The sequence below is a fragment of the Stegastes partitus genome, unplaced genomic scaffold (genome assembly GCF_000690725.1).
Source record: "Stegastes partitus isolate 25-593 unplaced genomic scaffold, Stegastes_partitus-1.0.2 Scaffold569, whole genome shotgun sequence".
Taxonomy (NCBI): domain Eukaryota; kingdom Metazoa; phylum Chordata; class Actinopteri; family Pomacentridae; genus Stegastes; species Stegastes partitus.
In genome coordinates this window covers 126,677-143,750 of record NW_007578300.1, presented here as the reverse complement: position 1 = coordinate 143,750, position 17,074 = coordinate 126,677, and the positions used below count along the sequence as shown (strand labels likewise).

General features: G+C 49.8%; 1 protein-coding gene across 1 annotated transcript in view; it reads right to left on the bottom strand.

Annotated features, from left to right (window-relative positions):
* Nucleotides 1–32: 32 nt before the first annotated feature.
* LOC103362337 (metal transporter CNNM4) overlaps nt 33–17,074 on the bottom strand; it is a 47,561-nt gene continuing 30,519 nt past the window's right edge. The window contains exons 5-7 of the mRNA XM_008288664.1: nt 9,660–9,756; nt 1,788–1,966; nt 33–697 (exon numbers count right to left, since the gene is read on the bottom strand). Coding sequence (XP_008286886.1) covers nt 440–697; nt 1,788–1,966; nt 9,660–9,756 — 534 coding nt within the window. The 3' untranslated portion in view covers nt 33–439. The remainder of the gene's footprint in view (nt 698–1,787; nt 1,967–9,659; nt 9,757–17,074) is intronic.

Genomic DNA, 17,074 nt, shown 5'->3' with positions numbered 1-17,074 from the left:
CACACACACACACACACACACACACACACACACACACAGGGGGCTGTGGGGTTAGCGATGGTCCGTTCATGGTGGAGACGTGGCGAGCTTCCACGATACACTCGTGGTGTGTGTCCGTACACTGATGAGGCAAAGCACGGCGCGCTGCACACACTGCTGCTGGCTGTCTCCTCACAGCTCACCGCTGCTCCCGCCTGAACCCGTGCGTCGGTGTTTTGCCTCATCAGTGTGTGGTTTAGTGTGTGTGTGCTTTGCTGGATCCTTGCATATGTACACAATATGTGCGCACATGGCGTGTCTCTTTGGGCCTGTTGTCAGCCGTCCCACGGCTCGTCCTGCATTCCCACCCACTCACACCGACACCAACCCTCCCCTCCTCGGCGTACATGAGCGCAGCAGTGCATGTGTGCAAACTGGAGTGTGGAGGATGGGCTCGGGGTCAGACGCTGTTCTCCAGCTGGCTGTGGTGGTTGGCTGTGTGCGGCGAGTTCTGCTCGTTGAGGAGGAGGAGCGTGGTCTCGTCGGGCCCGTTCTCCGTCGGGGTGGAGTCGGCTCCCAGGTCCGCGATGGTGGTGTTGGCGGTGGCGGGGGGAGTCGTCTGATCCAGCCGGGTGGCGTTGTGGCCGCTCTCTGGGGACTGAGGCGTGCTGTCCAGACGGGACGCCATCAGGCCGTTCTGGTACTGAGCCCGGGTGATCTGAGAGAGAGGAACAATGATTCCACTGTGATCTGGTGAACGTGTACTGAGCCACATTATCATTCATTTGGGGAGGGACAGACCGATGGGCAGCCTGATGCTTCAGGTCTGCAGCCTCCTCGCTGTCTGTCCTTAGTGTCTCTCAAGCAGAGGCTGCAGCAGCTGAGCAACAAACACAAGCCGCTGCCACAAACCAGGAAGTTAGCTGCTCTCACAGTGGCTAAGGCTACGCTAACGGCTAGCACTGCTAGCTACCTGAAACATCTCCTCACAGCTCCTCAGGCTGATATCTCACACTGATGCAGCTACTGTTGAGCCTGAGCAGAGCCGTCCACAGCGCGACAGAGCAGGAACGAAACCAAAGAAAGTATTAACGTCGAAGAAGCTGCAGTCACAGAACTTTTCTCTTTCCAAATACCTCCTTGATAAGATCGGGGGTGACGTGATGTCACCAGCTGCTCGTTCCACCTCACTTCAGCGACTTGTTCTAAAAGTTCACATCTGACCAACTCATGTGTTTCTGTGAGTTATTCAGTCAAACTTGTACAATCTGGAATCACAGCTGACACTAGTTTCTGAGCTAAACATTCCTAAAGAGGTGGGCCACGTCGACTTCTGCAAGTGTTTGTATTTTCTAGTGTCCTGTATTATTCAGTCAAAGCAGGGTTGTAGCACTGGAGATCACGTGGACATCTCAGTGAGCCGACTACATCATGTCTCCAGTTATGGCCTCTCAATCATCCACAGACTGGCGCCAAGGAAATGGCACAAAGGTCGACACGACACCCACCAAAAACGTTCCTGTGACTCCTAATTGCCCCTCGGCGATACATCAAGTTTATTCTGATTCTGACTCCAGATTTTACATGTGGTCAACCCAACCCATATTTACCAAAATAAAACAAGTCAGTTAAAGATGGATTTACCAAAATAAAATAAGTCAGTCAAAGATGGCCAGGCGTTGGGTGAACTGAGATGGAACGAGGCCGTAGGAAGCCTCATAAGGAGCCACTGAATGGGGCGTAACAGCAGCCACACAAAGTGGTCTGCTGTCACTGCAGCACCATCAGGGTGAAGGTCTACAGCCCACCTTGACAAACTGCAGGTCGGTGAGGGCTCGGACGTAGAAGTCGGGCGTGTACTGCTGCGAGGGGATGCTGCTGTTGAGCTGGCTGTTGCTGCCGCTGACGGAGAGCGACTCGGTCCGGTCGGCTCCGCTCAGGGAGGCCGTTCGGTTCAAGCCGCTGAGGTGGGACGGTGAACGGAACTCTGCAAACAGAAACAGTCATTAGCAGTCGCTCCTGTTAGCGAGTCAGAGCGGGACATCTACCAGCCGTCCTGCTGCTACAGGAAGCTGGTCGTGGTTCTACGATGCAGACACACCAACGGAGACGTCAAGATGCAGCGTGGCGTCCAATGCTTGTTAACAGTGATGACATGAAGAGGCACAAGGTGTAACAAATTCACAGAGGAATGACAGGAACAGCTACACAAATGGTGAGAACAGGGACGTTCATGTCGAGTTATTTCATCCAATCAGAGCACAGCAGCAGAGAGGTGCATCTCCCACACCTGAAACCAGTGACACACAAACATCTCACACAGCAAGCAGTGAGCCAGGATGTCCTGGATGAGCCAAACCTCTCGTTTACACAGTCCACAGTAGCTCTAGTGAAGGCTGAGCAGTGCAGGGGCAGACTGACATGAGGCTTGTTAACAGAGGTGGAAGCTGGACTGATTCAGCCTCCTGAGGAAACCGAGCACTGTTGAGTTTGGTGTGATGCTAACTGAATACAACGAGGAGAAAAGAAAAGCTCTCCTGTCCAACACCAGCACCGACTCCAGTGATCTAAAACCTGACAGGAATATAAAGGTGTTCATAGATCAGACTGTGATCCAGGTATGAGCATAAAGAACAGCCGTCTGACAGCACAATCCACAGCTGGGTATACACGGCTTCAGCTGAACATTACCTTTATGTTTAATCAATCTGCCGAATATTTAGAATAATCATTAAAATGTGAGGCTACGTAAAGCTGAGAAAAGCAGAAACAACCTAAATAATAATTAATATTTAGAAGCAAACGTTCACCCATTTTGCTCATAAAGTGACTCAAAAGAGGAACAAACGATGGTGGAACAGATGACTCATCTGAGCTTCCGGTCCGATCAGAACACCTGCCCTGCTGCTCTGTGGCTCTGAGTCATGCTGTTAACAACAATCACACCTCACAGGTCTGTCTGGTTATTTTCCACCTCTGACAGCACGGTGACTAACACCGAGCAGCGCCGTGTGTCATCACGCCGACAGGTTGCTTTTAATTGAGGCATGCTCCTTTCATTCACACACACTCTGGAATGTGTCTCACACACACACGTCACGCTCAGGCTTCGTTACCAGGAGTGTATTATTACCAGTAGGTGTCAGTCTTCCAGCAGGGGGCCTCAGTGAGTCATAGGAAACTGTTTTACCTGGACACGTCAACTGCGTTAGCGATCAGGGAATGGAGGTGGCTCGTTAATAGGGTTAGCGACACTAGTCTGATAGTTAGTGGTTAGAGTTCACAGAGCCAACAAATCAGATCCAGTATGCTGATATGTGAAGAGGGAGCTTTGAAGATCCAGTAGGAACCTTTAGATCCTGTCAGCTTAACGTCATGCTTTCCTCGTCCACATGCTGTAAATCTGGTCACTAACAGAAGCCTGGTGGATGCTCCTCCGTCATCTACAAGCGTTTACGCTCATCATTAACACAGCTGAAGGAGTCACAGCCGACCTCTGGCTTGCCGTCGAAGCCCAAACACAGCTGGACGGTCTGACAGCTCCAGATATGCCGAGCTCGCCCGCCCACGGTGGCGTGGTCAGACCTGTGAGCAGCTGCTGCAGAGTAACAGCCGGCTGTGGTCCACGTGATGGTCAGTGCTCCATCCACACCTGTCAGCACCATGAACACGCCTGCAAAACTCAACCACAGCTCCTGGTGCTTGTTCAGGCTTTCGGGTCGCATCTTTAACTCACTGCGACGGTTCTGAGTTCTACCAGAGAGACCGTTTCCATCACCGGTCCTGATCGGCTTCAGGCTCCTCATAACTAAACACCAGCTGTGAAGACAATGCTGCAGATTCTGGAGAAACGCTGGTTTGATTGAAGCTTGACACCATGCAGGCAGAACAGAACGGGCCTCCTGGTGCTGACGGAACGAGCACAAAGTGGACTTTACACTGGATAACAGGTGTGTAGTTTACATGTGCTGGGAAACAGGCAGGTGACTGGACCGTCCTCACTGCTATCAGAACCTTCACGTCCGTCAGACTACGAGCAGAGACGCTTCCTGGTTTTATGTCATCAGATGTTAAAGTGATTCAGCATCTCACCAGAAATCCAACATCAGAGAAGTTGAGCCTCTCTCTTTGGTCTCACATGAATCATGTGGTGGACGGGTCGGGCGGCGCCGCCTGCAGCCGGCACACTGATGCTTCACTGTTACAACCAACCAGGTGGAACACAACACCTCAGCACCACTTTTCCTTTACTGTGCACTGGATGACTTCTCCTGAGATGCAGCACTTCCCTCTGCTGGACTGAAGGAAAGGATGTGAACACTTGTAGAACGCTCTGATACAGCACACCATGAAGGCCTGGTTCACGGGCCAATCACACGGAACGACAACATGTCATTGGGATGTAAATGCGTATCATTATAGTGCAGTGTCAGGAGGTCACAGTGGCTTCCTTCTGGTGAAACACTTCAGTCACGCTCCACACTGTCCAGCACAAATGTAAAATGAATAAAAACAAATGAACTTAAAGTCTCGCTTTGTGTCCCTGTGGCTGAAAGACAGCAGACCACAGCGACTGACTGCATTGTTTCTACGACCATAACCGTCTGGACCAGGATCCTGTAAAGAAGAGTCGCCTACTGGATCTTTAAATCACACCAGGTGCAGGTTTTAGAGGAACTCACTTCTACGTGTGACCTCGTACTGGCAGCGTGAGTTAGTGTTTGTAAAGCTAAAGTAGAGAAGTGATGGGAACCCAACAGCAATCCTCACTCACATCAGAGTTTTACAGGTGGAGCTGGGATTACAGGTGGAGCTGGGATTACAGGTGGAGCTGGGATTACAGGTGGAGCTGGGCTCTGGTCAGACATTAGTTGTATAAATGGCTGGTGGTGCTCCAGAGACTACAGGCCTGTACAGCGGTTAATGCTCTTCAGTCTATTCACCACCAGGCTCTAAACTACGTCGTCATGGCGACGGAAAGGACAACATCAGGCAGGAAGAGGCTGCATCTCAGTAGCTTCTCCAGTGCTCTCCTCTTCATCGTTTTTAATGCAGGAGCCGTCACAGAATCCTATGAGCAGATAGTGGTGAGAAACAAGCTGAGGAAGAACCCATGTGAAGCTACTGGGATGCATCCAGAGACCAGGCAGCCTGAGCTCTGGAGGCCGTCTCCGGATGTTGTCCCGTCCTTTAATCTTAGAAAAGTCGCGTCCCCACCAGTTTAGGAACAGCTCGGACTTTTTGGCAGATAAACTCCTTGAGCAGGGTTCTTCCCTTTCCAACAGCGTGTTCTCTGGCTTCCTTCTGCATGTGTTCATACTGTCGTCTTCTGTAAGAGTCCACCTGCACAGCAACGCCTCAGCTCTGTCCAACCCCTAACAGACGTGTCTCCACAGAGGCACATCTCCACGTCTGTCTTCTGGTATTTAATCACTCCAACCTGCTTCTACACTAAATAATCAGCTGTCTTTCCCTAATGTCCTCCTCTTAGTGTGTCTCCTTCATGGTTACACAGAACCGAAGAGCTCTGAACCCAGTACAGCCGTGACTCGATAACCCGACACTAAATGTAAAACCTTCTTTATGTCGGATATCAAGGCTGTGGGATTGTCCAGACGGAGGTCCAGATACGAGGAGGGCTTGATGCTGGAAGGCTCATTAGTTGTTCATTATTGTTCATAGTTGTTATAATAACTAGTGTGCTGTTAGAACACTACGCATCGCTGGACTTCAGCCTAACTGACCGGTTTGTGTACGTTCTGACCACTTCCACCCCGGGGCAGCACTCTGACGGGGTGGAAGTGTCCAGAACACACAGGCAGTACTTGGCTGCTGATGCTAGTTTAGTTAGCGCTCACACTTCTGTTTCCTCCATCGGTGGCGGCGGGGGAGTGGCAGATACGCTCCACCGTTACCATCCATGTTTACTTCCATAAACACTGAGCACGCTCGCTGCGTGTGACGTCGTCGTGTCCTCTTCTGCGCATGCGGGACACTTTTGGCTCGTATGAAGTTCACACAGCAGATCACATACAAGTCGCATTGAAGTGGAAACGTGAAGGAAGTCACAAAGAAATCCTCATTGAGCATCAAGTCCTGCAGTGTGAACGTAGCCAATCTGTGGGATTGTTCAGTCAGATAATACGCCGTCATCCTGATTGGTGACATTAAATGTCATGTCGGAGTCACAATCCAAGGCTGTCGCTATGTTAAGGCTGTTTTTATGGGTTCTGCTGGTTTTTCCTACAAACCTGTCAGACAGCAGGTTTAGGATTGTTCAGGGTCGATTATGGAGTCACGGCTGTATTATCACCTTTGTCCTTTTTCCAGACCTGAAGTTTCTGTTACGCTTAAACCGGTTCCATCAAGAATAAAACACGTTAGAGACACTTTATCCTCATAAAGCCAGCCTGGTTTATACCTTAGAACCAGAACATCATTTACTGTAGTGGGGCCTCTTTAGGGTCAACATCAGTCATTCAGACCTCAGAAGAACATAACCAACAGCAACATCTGATTGGACTGAATGTGTAACAAACAGCCAGATTGATGTTCTCTTTGGGCTTCAGAATGACTTTTGGTACCCAGTCATCTGCTCACTGTGCTGATGTTCATCGTTGGTCTGTAGAACTGGTTCTCAGAGAGACGACTTCACTGAGCTTCACTGTCCCCATCACAGGCAACAGATACCAAAACCACGGCTTTAAAAAACTACTGAACGGTTCATTGACTGTCATAATGTGAGTGTGGTACATCAACACGCTGACCAATAACAGCATCTGACAGGTAGGCTGGCGTCCCCACAGAGCTCCATGTTAGGAGCCCTTAGAGTAAATGTCAGCGTGTTCACAGCCGGCTGCTGCTAGCTCTACACCAGGCTGAATGCTCACATGACTCACGTGCTCATTTTGTATTTAAGCTGAACGGTATGCATGGTCAGGTGCAGTGTGTATTAATGCTTAGCTGTCAACTAGTTTCTGAAAATCACTGCTGGACGGTTATGAAACCACCACTGCACCAGGTTTTACTGTTTCATGTCAGGCTTTAAAAAATACCAGACGTTATGTTAGAGATCATCTTATTGTCAACTGGATCCCTTGACTGCATTAGCTAAGTCTTAAAATTAAACGTGGGAGCCTTAAATCTGACATTAATGACCAAAAGTGTCACATTTCTACAACAAACCTGCAGTAATAACGCCTGTAACATCCCAGTAACGCCCAGTAACCAGGGAGGAGCTCATCGTGAGTCCAAGCAGATGAACCTCAACATGACCTACATCAGGAGCACACGGTTCATCGCCTCCTCGCTGCCTCCTGCTCACCTGCTCTGCAGACAAAATGCTGACTCAGTATGAACAGATGTGAAGGGCGCTGTTGTGGGTAAACAAAGAGCTTATTTGCCAGAAAGCAGCTGCCGTCCTGTTGCTCTCTGCTGTCCTCAGAGGGTGGATCTACACTGAATCACAGGGAGGAGAACAGAGCTGCTGCTGCTGCTGCTGCTGGACTTCTGGATGTGACTGGAAAAGTTTAAACCGTCGCTGATCCAGGTGCTCAGGATGTAAGAGTGCCTCCTATCATCCACTGTTTCAGCCACAGAGAGCAGCGCAGGAGCGATTTCCTGCCCCTGTCATGAAGCATAGATTCACCCAGCATGCACAGCAACAGGAACCAGGCCCACCCAGTCAGACCCGCCCACCCCGAGCCCGCCTGTCCTCAGTGTTAAAGGACCCAGACATGCCGGCGTTTACCTGGCAACCGAGAGAACAGAGAAAACCTCTTAAAGGAGAGGAGGCGAGGACGAGGTGCAGCCACTGAGAGGAGAGAAGGTCGGAGGAGCAGGTGATGGGGAACAGGGATGGAGGGAGATGGAGGAGATGGAGGGACAGTCGGTGAGAGACAAGGAGACAGATCTGCTTCTGGCCGGGCGGCGACATGCAAACAAACCACGGACAGGTTCTGCTCCACTGAAACAGCACCACGTCAGGGAACCGTGTCTGGACGTGAGGGGAGCTGTTGTCAGAAAGTTTGATCAACCGGACGACAGATGAAATGAGAGAAGTGAGGCTGACGGAGGATGGGAGGACATGAGAATGAACAGATCATGCTTCACAGATCTCCGTCTCTCTGCCTGGAGACCCTGGAGGAGAGAAAGCTGCTGAGCGTTAGACCAACAGGAAAACACGACAGAGGAAAGACGAGTGCTGGGAGGAGGACATTCCTGTCTTTCTATTTACGTCATATTCGGGGTTCGTCGTGGCACAAACTGCTGTCAGTCTCTGCTTTGGGCGTTTCCCGACCTCCAGGTGAAGGTGGTCAGACAGAAGGAGCTCCTCGCTGTGTCCATGTTTAACCTGGTAAACCAATCAGGAGTCGTTCTTCTGCCGATCTGATTTATTTGGTTTTTTAAAACATTTCTGGACCATGTGCAGCAAAATATATCACAGTACAGGTGTTGTACTGGACTGCATCAGACCTCACAGGTGCACAAAGTGGCTGGTGAGTGAACACATGCTGTTTCATACGGAGCTTCTGAGGCTGCATCTTTTACTACGTGTAGTGTTTGAAACTGTCCACCAGATGGTGCTGTTTGGATGCATTTTAACCCATCTGCCTACAGGTGAGGTTTCATTTACAGCTGTTTCATCTCCATTATTACGCTGTCCACTGATCTGTGACCGACAAAACAGAAAACCGAGGTTGAACATCCCATAATGAAATGTAAACCGTATACAGATAAACCATATAGAGGCTAGCCCGTGTACAGGCTAACCCGTGTACGGTAGGCCAGGCCCGTTCATGAAGCCTGAGCCTCTCTCTGTGCTGCTTGTTGCCTGTTAGTTTGAATTGACCTTGTTTTTAGCTGATCCTTGTGCTGTGGTGTTTTTAGGCTCTGTTTTACTTACAGGTCACTACAGCTATGTTATCGATGTTCCTAAATAAACCGTGCTCACTGCAGACGGTTCAGGAACTCAGACTGAACTGAACATCCTGCAGCCCTCCTCAGACGTGCACTCCCTCCTGTTACCACGGCCACATCTGGACCTCTGGGCATGTCACCTGCTGCACCTCCCACGGCTTGGTTTCAACCCAAAGCAGCTCCTTGCACATCTGTGCTGTGAGGCAGGTGCAGAGGAGGGACGAGTGTGTCCAACACACTGCTGCACGCTGTCTGGCTTACAAAGAGAAAGTTAGCAGTGCAACGTTAGTGCAACGTTTCGGCGCTGGACCTTCATCAGGGAAACGGCTGCTGAAGGTCTGGAAGGACCTGATGAAGGTCTGGCAACAAACGGAGCATTAATACGTTCATGTCTGCAGGTTAGATGGCGTGCAGGAGTTTGTCTGAACATATCTGATGACTGAAAAGGGCTTTAATTCACAGAAACTCCCACCAGGTGGCAGTAGGAGCATTAAGGACGCCCCAAATGCACTGTCAATACAAGTTCACCTCCTGTAAAGGGAATCATTACTTCATCATGAACAGTCAATGTGTTTACAGAGTGAACAGTAGAGTACAGTAGAGTACAGTAGAGTAGAGCAGAGTAGAGTAGAGTACAGCAGAGTAGAATAGAGTAGAGTAGAGTACAGTAGAGTAGAATAGAGTAGAGTAGAGTACAGTAGAGTACAGTACAGTACAGTAGAGCAGAGTAGAATAGAGTAGAGCAGGGTATTTGGACTCACCCAGGGTGGGAGCACTCAGCGCCATGACACCATAGAAGGAGAAAGGTCCGGTCTCAAACTTCATGTTCTCGTTCCCCGCCTCCACCTCCACTCGACCCTGATGGATCCACAGAAACATGGACGCCGTGTGATGAAAGCTGTTTGTGTTCATTTAGTTCAGGTGACGTTTCTCCTGCTCACCCAGTGCCGTGCGTTTCAGACAGGAAAACAACTCTTTGGTTCTCATTAGTCACTTCAGTCTATGAAACATCAGGACGAATGAAAACGACAGAGCGGCGACACATCTGGTCATGTGACGGAGGCGGCCAATCGGCTCCTTCAGGGTGAACAATGACATCTGATCCTCAGCCTCCATCAGAACACAACTAACGCTGCAAACATGGTTTGACGGATTGTTCTGGTTATAAAATGCTAGAAAATAAGAAAAACGTGCGTTTTAAGAGTCCAAAGTGACGTCTTTAGATGTCACATATCAGCAGTTCAAAAGCCAAACGTGTTCCCTTCATCATGTACGATCACGAAATAAATCACATCCTGATATCTGTGGTCCGAAATAAATCACATCCTGATATCTGTGGTCCGACCCAACAAATGTTCACACATCTTATCCAACCCTCTCAATCCCAGAACCTGCCAGCAGACATAAAAGGCAGGTTTCCTTTGAAAGAAATGCCAAAATAACATCCTGATAAGAAACTAAAAACAGAGAAACTCGGCAGATTTTTGACCTCCAGTGATCCATCAGCAAACCTCACACGTCTCCGTCCAGAAAACAACCAACAATAAGCTTCACATTGTGGCATTCATGGACATTAGTTTATTCTACTTCTCATATGTTTAAAAGGAAGTTGCTTGGTTTATTCACATTCTGTAAAACTCTGCGGCCCTGATCTCAACCAGGAAGCCACGACAGACTCACGTGGCTGAGATGGGCTGTAGACCGGGTCTCTGCACAAAGCACCAAGAAGACCAGCCGGACACGCAGTCGTATATTCAGTCATGGTTTTCAGGGTTAAGTGTGGGCACTTGGAAAAAATGTAATGTTGATTACATTTTTTTGTATTTTTGTAAAATAAACTAATGACAGAAATCTAAGTTTTGTTGTTATTTTTTATACCTCACTGTGTTATACTTCTGTTGTACTGCATGAAAGGCATGTTTGAGCTCAGGTGAGCTCCTCGCCTCCACAGCGATGCAGCAGGACTTTATATGGCAGCGAGAAACAAACACACCCAGCAGGAATCAGACTAAAAATAAACAAAACAGATGCAGATTAACTTTGTGCCTCGTAAGCCTGACTTTCAGTTTTCATGAAGCGACACAGTTTGGCCTCTAGAGGGCGGTGCAGCCCCAGGTGGAATCAGGCTGCTATACTGTGTTTATTGGTCTCTGGAGAGACTCTGGCTCACTGGTGGGAGGAAACATGTTTACTTTGGCCTCGGCGTGATCCTGCTGAGCTCTCAGCCGAACACAGTCACAGCTAAGACCAGCGGAGGGCCGACGTGATGACCGAGGAGAACGGGAGGTTCTCTGTAGGAACTAAAACCGGAGGAAACAGGAGCCCAGAGAGGGAGCTGCAGGGACGACAGGACAGAGGGGTGGACAAGGCCTCTGTGTTGGTTCAGAGCTGGCCCGGATCGGCCCGCTGGAATGTGTGAACTGCAGCAACAACACAGCACAGTTAATCCACGCCGTCCTCCGTCCCCTCCATCCCTCCGTCCCCCCATCCCCCCGCTCAGGGACCGGCTGATGGCAGCACAACAGGTGGTAAAATAAAAGAGAGCCAGACGGTGCAGCTAAACTAGAACAATCAGCTCAGGGTCTAAATCCAAGATCCAGTTTCTCTGTTGTGATCTTAGCACTCACTGAGGCTGATCTGTGGAGCAGAACCCACTGATGGCTCAGTTGGACATTCGGGTTGAGCTCCCAGCTGCTCATCAACCCTGAAACTCTGGTGATGACAGTTTTAAGGCTTTCAGACACATTAAACGACATAAACTCCACCTGACTGTAATAAGTCTGTTTAGCCTCCGTACAGCCTCAGCGAGGCGTTAGAGCCCGAACACACAGCTCTGAAACGCAGTTCTGCAGCAGCGTTGCAGTGAGAAGCTCACGCTTTATGCTGCATGTGTGCATAAAGCAGACAGAGCGCATGTACGTCCATCACCTGGTATGGCCGTCCCTCCAGCTATTTCAGGGTGCGTGCCAGCATAGAAGCCTGATTATTACAGGAGAGGAGACGGGGGAGTGCCAGTGCTTCACTTCCATCATAAACTCTGCAGAATCCCGCTCACACCATCTCCTAGAACTGCACCATGTGCACTGAGCTGAACTTTAAACTCCAAGACGTCACATTTTTATTCACTGTGGGTTCATTTTTCATTGCAAACAGCCCGTTCACGGCTATATTTATACGGACTGGAGGTACACATGTGCTCCCAGTGGAGGAAACCACCTCTACACTACGTACATGTGAGCTGGTTCCATACTGGTCCTCTATCTGCTCAGTCTGAACGCTGCCTGCATTTCAGCCTCATTCCACCAAAAGTCCCAGGATGTCTGTCCTGTGACTGGGTTCTGTTGGTTTCTGGTCACTGCAAACTCCTCATACTGGGTGATTTTTTAATAAGACCTGTAGAATGAAGGGAATTATCCTGATTTTAAGCTGAGACGTGGTCCATGTCCTGATGGACACACGACTACTTTAAGGACTGTTGGGAAGTTGAAATCCCTACAGTTCCTTCTGTTCATGGTTGTGATGATTTATGGCGTTATAACCGTCACACTGCAACAATAAACACACGTGAGCGTCCCCTCTGCTTCTAGCCAGGATGGAGCTGCTCCCACAGAGGCTCCATACTGCAGTGAGACATGAGCCCACAGTGGGTGAAACGGGACAGAATAATAATGACTGATTTACACTGAGCCTGGTGGTGGTATCTCCGGCTGTAGCCTCAGCTGCCCTGGGGGGGGGGGGGAAGACTGCCCTCCGACCACCTCAACAACCACCCATCCACACCAGGCAGGTGGTGGAGTGTGTTGGACAAGGACACGTCGACCAGGACACAGGTTACAGGAATCGAACCGCCGACCTTCTGATCACCGACCGACCCGCTCTACCGCCTGAGCCACAGGAGAGGAAAACACTCAGAGACTTTTCAGACGACTCGTTTATGGTCATTGGACTCCTCACCTTTCAGAACCAACACCTGCGTACGGATTACTGATTAACAGTGAGCGCCTGTCCACTCAGATGACTGACCGTCCAGCGCTGTGTGATTGGTCGCCTGTCTGCACACACTGGTCCAATCAGAGCAGCAAAACCAAGAGAGAAAGTAGCCAATCACATGTACACAAGTCTCATGAAGGAGTGAAAGGACAGTGTGGTCATGTGTGTGCAGGTCAGACACCTTTGGGTCTGTTCTGGACCCACCAGCTGACGGACTCTGGTGCTTTCTCTGTGTTTCATGGACGTCTGTTGATTCTTCAGCAGAAACTGAGCAAAGAGTGACAACATGTCTCCACAACAGGACGCTCCTTCCACATGTCAGCGCTGAAGAGTGGGGACACGCTTATTAAACGCGTGTTTTAAAAGACACGACTCCATTTGCTGAAATGTTCTGGTCCAGATTTGTCCAGTTGGACTCAGTCACACCTGCTCAGAGCAGCCACGGGCTTCTAGCACCGATCGCTGAGCAGTCAGAGGTCAGACGCCGGACTCAAGGACAACCTGGTGCCGAAAGAGGAGCACACCGTCACTGGCCAGAGGCCTCTGGGTGTTCTGCTGAACTGGCAACGAAGCCAGAAACAAACCGATAAACAACCCGGAGGTTCTACATTCCTGCATCATCTGCTCCACAGAGGCTGTACAGCACATCGACTCCACGTCTGACCCTCGATGCAGAAGGTTAAAGCTGCCACTTAAAGCACATCAGCGGACTTAGAGGGATGCTAATCACCTCTCACCATATGGTCGGCTGTGTGTATGTGAGATCCGCCGGGGTCAGATATTCGCCTGCAACACGAGCTCTTACACAAACCTCATACGCGCCCGGCGAGCACGCCGAGGGCCGACTGCAGCGTCCACGCTGCTGCATGACTGCTTTCGTTTGAAGGGAGGCTCGGGGGAGGGACGAGACAAAGAATAGAAGCAGAGGGAGGCGGAGGACAGGCGTGAGAGGTGTGAAGCCTGCCGGTGCTCCGGTCCGACCCGTTCTGCCAGATCTGCAGCGACAGCACGGCCTCAAACACTCAGACCAGCACACGGCACCGACCCTGGCCGTATGAAACCAGACCACCGTGGCCCACTGTGGCTGCTGAGGTTCTACTGCAGAGAATCAAGGCCAGAGCCAGGCCTTCTCATGTTTGATCAGACTCCTACTTTGTCTGTGGATCTGCAATAAAACCTGCTGCAGGCGTCAAAAACAACGACACTGAAGCTGCTCGAGCTCTGTGAGCAGCTTCCTGCTGCAGCGCCACCCATGGACGACGTCAGGAAACAAACGCTGACCTCGTGTCGTGTCACATGCTAGAAATAAAACCCACATGCACACTTTATGAGCAGCACTACCAGCGACCTCAGCAGAGTGACGACGAGCGAGCTCATATCAGCAGAAGTCAGATTTGTGTCTCAGACAACAGGTCTGACTGATAGCGTTTGTTTCTCTCAGCCTGGATCATATCTTCTGTATGTAAAAGGAATAAAGTGCATCACTGTACTGAAGTCTGACCAATAAGACAGATTTTAAAACAAACTGTCAGAGAATCTGTAAGTTAACAGAGAAAATATGTTGAGAAGCAGTAACGTTAGAAAAACACAAAACAAACAAACCAAAAACACAAATATGTGTAAAACAGTGAACAGTAAGATGACGTAATCTGACTGTGGCACACGGTGAGTCTGGGTCCGGTCAGGACATCATCCAGTCCACAGCTAAGTGTAGTTCTGCATGTGAAGGTTCTCTTGGTAACGCTCAGGAAACCCTTCTTCTGACTGAACCAGCGGCCCGGGAGGCCTCCTCGGCCACCTGGGACCACGTGGACAGATAAGAGCAGCCGGTTTATAGAGTCACTGTGGACTATATGAGAGGCTCCAGACCGAGCCGAGGCCATAAAGCAGAGTGAAGGCACCAGCGACACAAACACCAGCTATCAACACATTTAATGAAGCCCGGTCCAGTTGTAGGAGCCAACCCAAACCGGGCTAGAATATGAAAACCTCTGATAATGAAACTGTGCCAGGCTTTCTGTACGTCACCGTGTTAACATGAAGTTCTTACATACAGCTGATCAGGAGGCTCACGTGGAGGTAGAACCAAACACAGGTCATTAAATATGATCAATAATTATCTATACCGGCTGAAACTAAACATTTTGTGTGTGAGACTATAGGTGGACTAACTCTGAGTTTTGTCCCCAAGTTAAGGATAAAAACAAAACACTACAAACTACGACCATCAAGAACCACTGAAGCCAGTGAAAACGTGAACGTCTCGACCCGGTTCCCGGTGCCGGCACAAAGCGCGGCGTGTGAAGCCCTGTGAGCTGTACGCACGGTCGCTTCTGAATGAAGTCTGATGAACACGGTGGCAACGGTCAACAAACGCTTCTCTTCACTTTCTGGCACCACTGAGACCATGCAGGTGATGGGCTGCTAATAAACACACCGATCACCACCCACAGCTTCACTAGTGACGCTGTGACACACAAACAACACACGGACTGCACTGCCAGAGGAGCACGTCACCAGCTTTGGCTTCAGGGCAGCAGACAGGCTCCACCAGGAAGCACCGTCTCTTCCTAACTTCTGCCTCAGCTCAGCAGGAGTGTGTGTTGTTTTGCTAAGACCTGAGCTGTAGGTGGGTCTCGACCAAAGTTCAGCTGTGAGTCATCCACAGCGTGAGGAGGACTCGGTGTCCCTGCTGTAGCGTCTACCCATCAGACTGCTGATGTGTGACCTCTGGTGACCTTCAGCCATCAGCTACACGTCTTCTGCCTCTGAGGAGAACAAGTCAGTCATAAAAAATAAAAACTCAAGGGTGGTGAAGGCAGACAGGAAGAAAGCAGGACTGGAAAAACCTTCACGACATGAAGCGGGGAAGGAGAGCAGCTGCTGCAGAGCTGCCATGAGGCCCGGAGGCCGGTACCACTGTGTGGACCTGGAGGAGGGATGATGGCCCAAAGTCCTCAGTGAGGTCTGATGTTCACAGTTCTGGTCGTAGCTTCTCTCAGCCAGGATAACATTTCACCCTCACAGAGCGCATTAACACATCTGAACAAACTACTGGAAGGGAGGCTGAAGAAGCAGTCAGGTGATCGGACGCGACAGGTCCTGCTGCAGCTTCACAGCGACACGGCGTAAAGAATGGGTCAGAACACGTACACACAGGGTTCTGATGTGGACACTATGTACAGGTCCTTTAATACAGCGAACATGTAAATAAGACTGTTGTCTGTGTGTAATTTAACTATTTCTATTTTATTTGATGGTGTGCTTGGTTGTCTGTCTCTAAGTGTAGCCCTGTGATAGACTGGTTACCTGTCCAGGTGAACCTGCCTTCACCCTGAGTCAGCTGGGTTAGGCTCCGCCCCCCATGACCCTGGTGAGGATTAAGCGCTGTGTAGATAATGGATGGATGGATATTTGATTTGATTTGATTTTAAAGAATCAATTATTCAGCATTTTTCAATCCTGCTTTAAACAGATTATCATCATCATTATTATTATAACTGTGTAGCTCTACTGCCACACATGCTGAAACATTTCATTACTATTTGGTAGATGTTCTCCAAGTGTCCAAGGATTCAAAGAGCTTCTAAAAGTGTTTAATTGAAACATTGAATTTCTGGGATAAATAAAGTATTTTTCATTTCATTTCATTTTAAACAACTCTCTGCTTGTAAAACAAGGAAGCATCAAGCAGGAAAGCTCAGGAGCTGGACGCCACGGAGACGGTGCAGGGAGGAGGAGGAGGAGGAGAGGACTGGAACGGGGCCCTGCTCTGACTGCAGGTACAGGTGTAGTACGACACCTGGACACACAGCTCAGAGGCACTGTGTGTGTGTGTGTGTGTGTGTGTGTGTGTGATGAATCCCTGCAGAGGTCTGAGGATTCACTGTCACAGGTTTGTTCATAACTTATAACACAGCCGGTAGGGGGTGGAAACCACACACACACACACACACACACACACACACACACACACACACCCCTCCTGACAGAGTGTGAGAGAGAGACAAAGACTTGGGTTGTGTGTTTCTCTGTGCGGTTCAGTGTGTAGCGGTGTGTGACCATGTGCTGGTCATAAATGAACCGCTGATGTCAAACTGAACAGTTTCCTCCATCGGTTTGTGCAAAGTCACTGACTCACTCACACTATGACACACACACACACACACACACACACACACACACA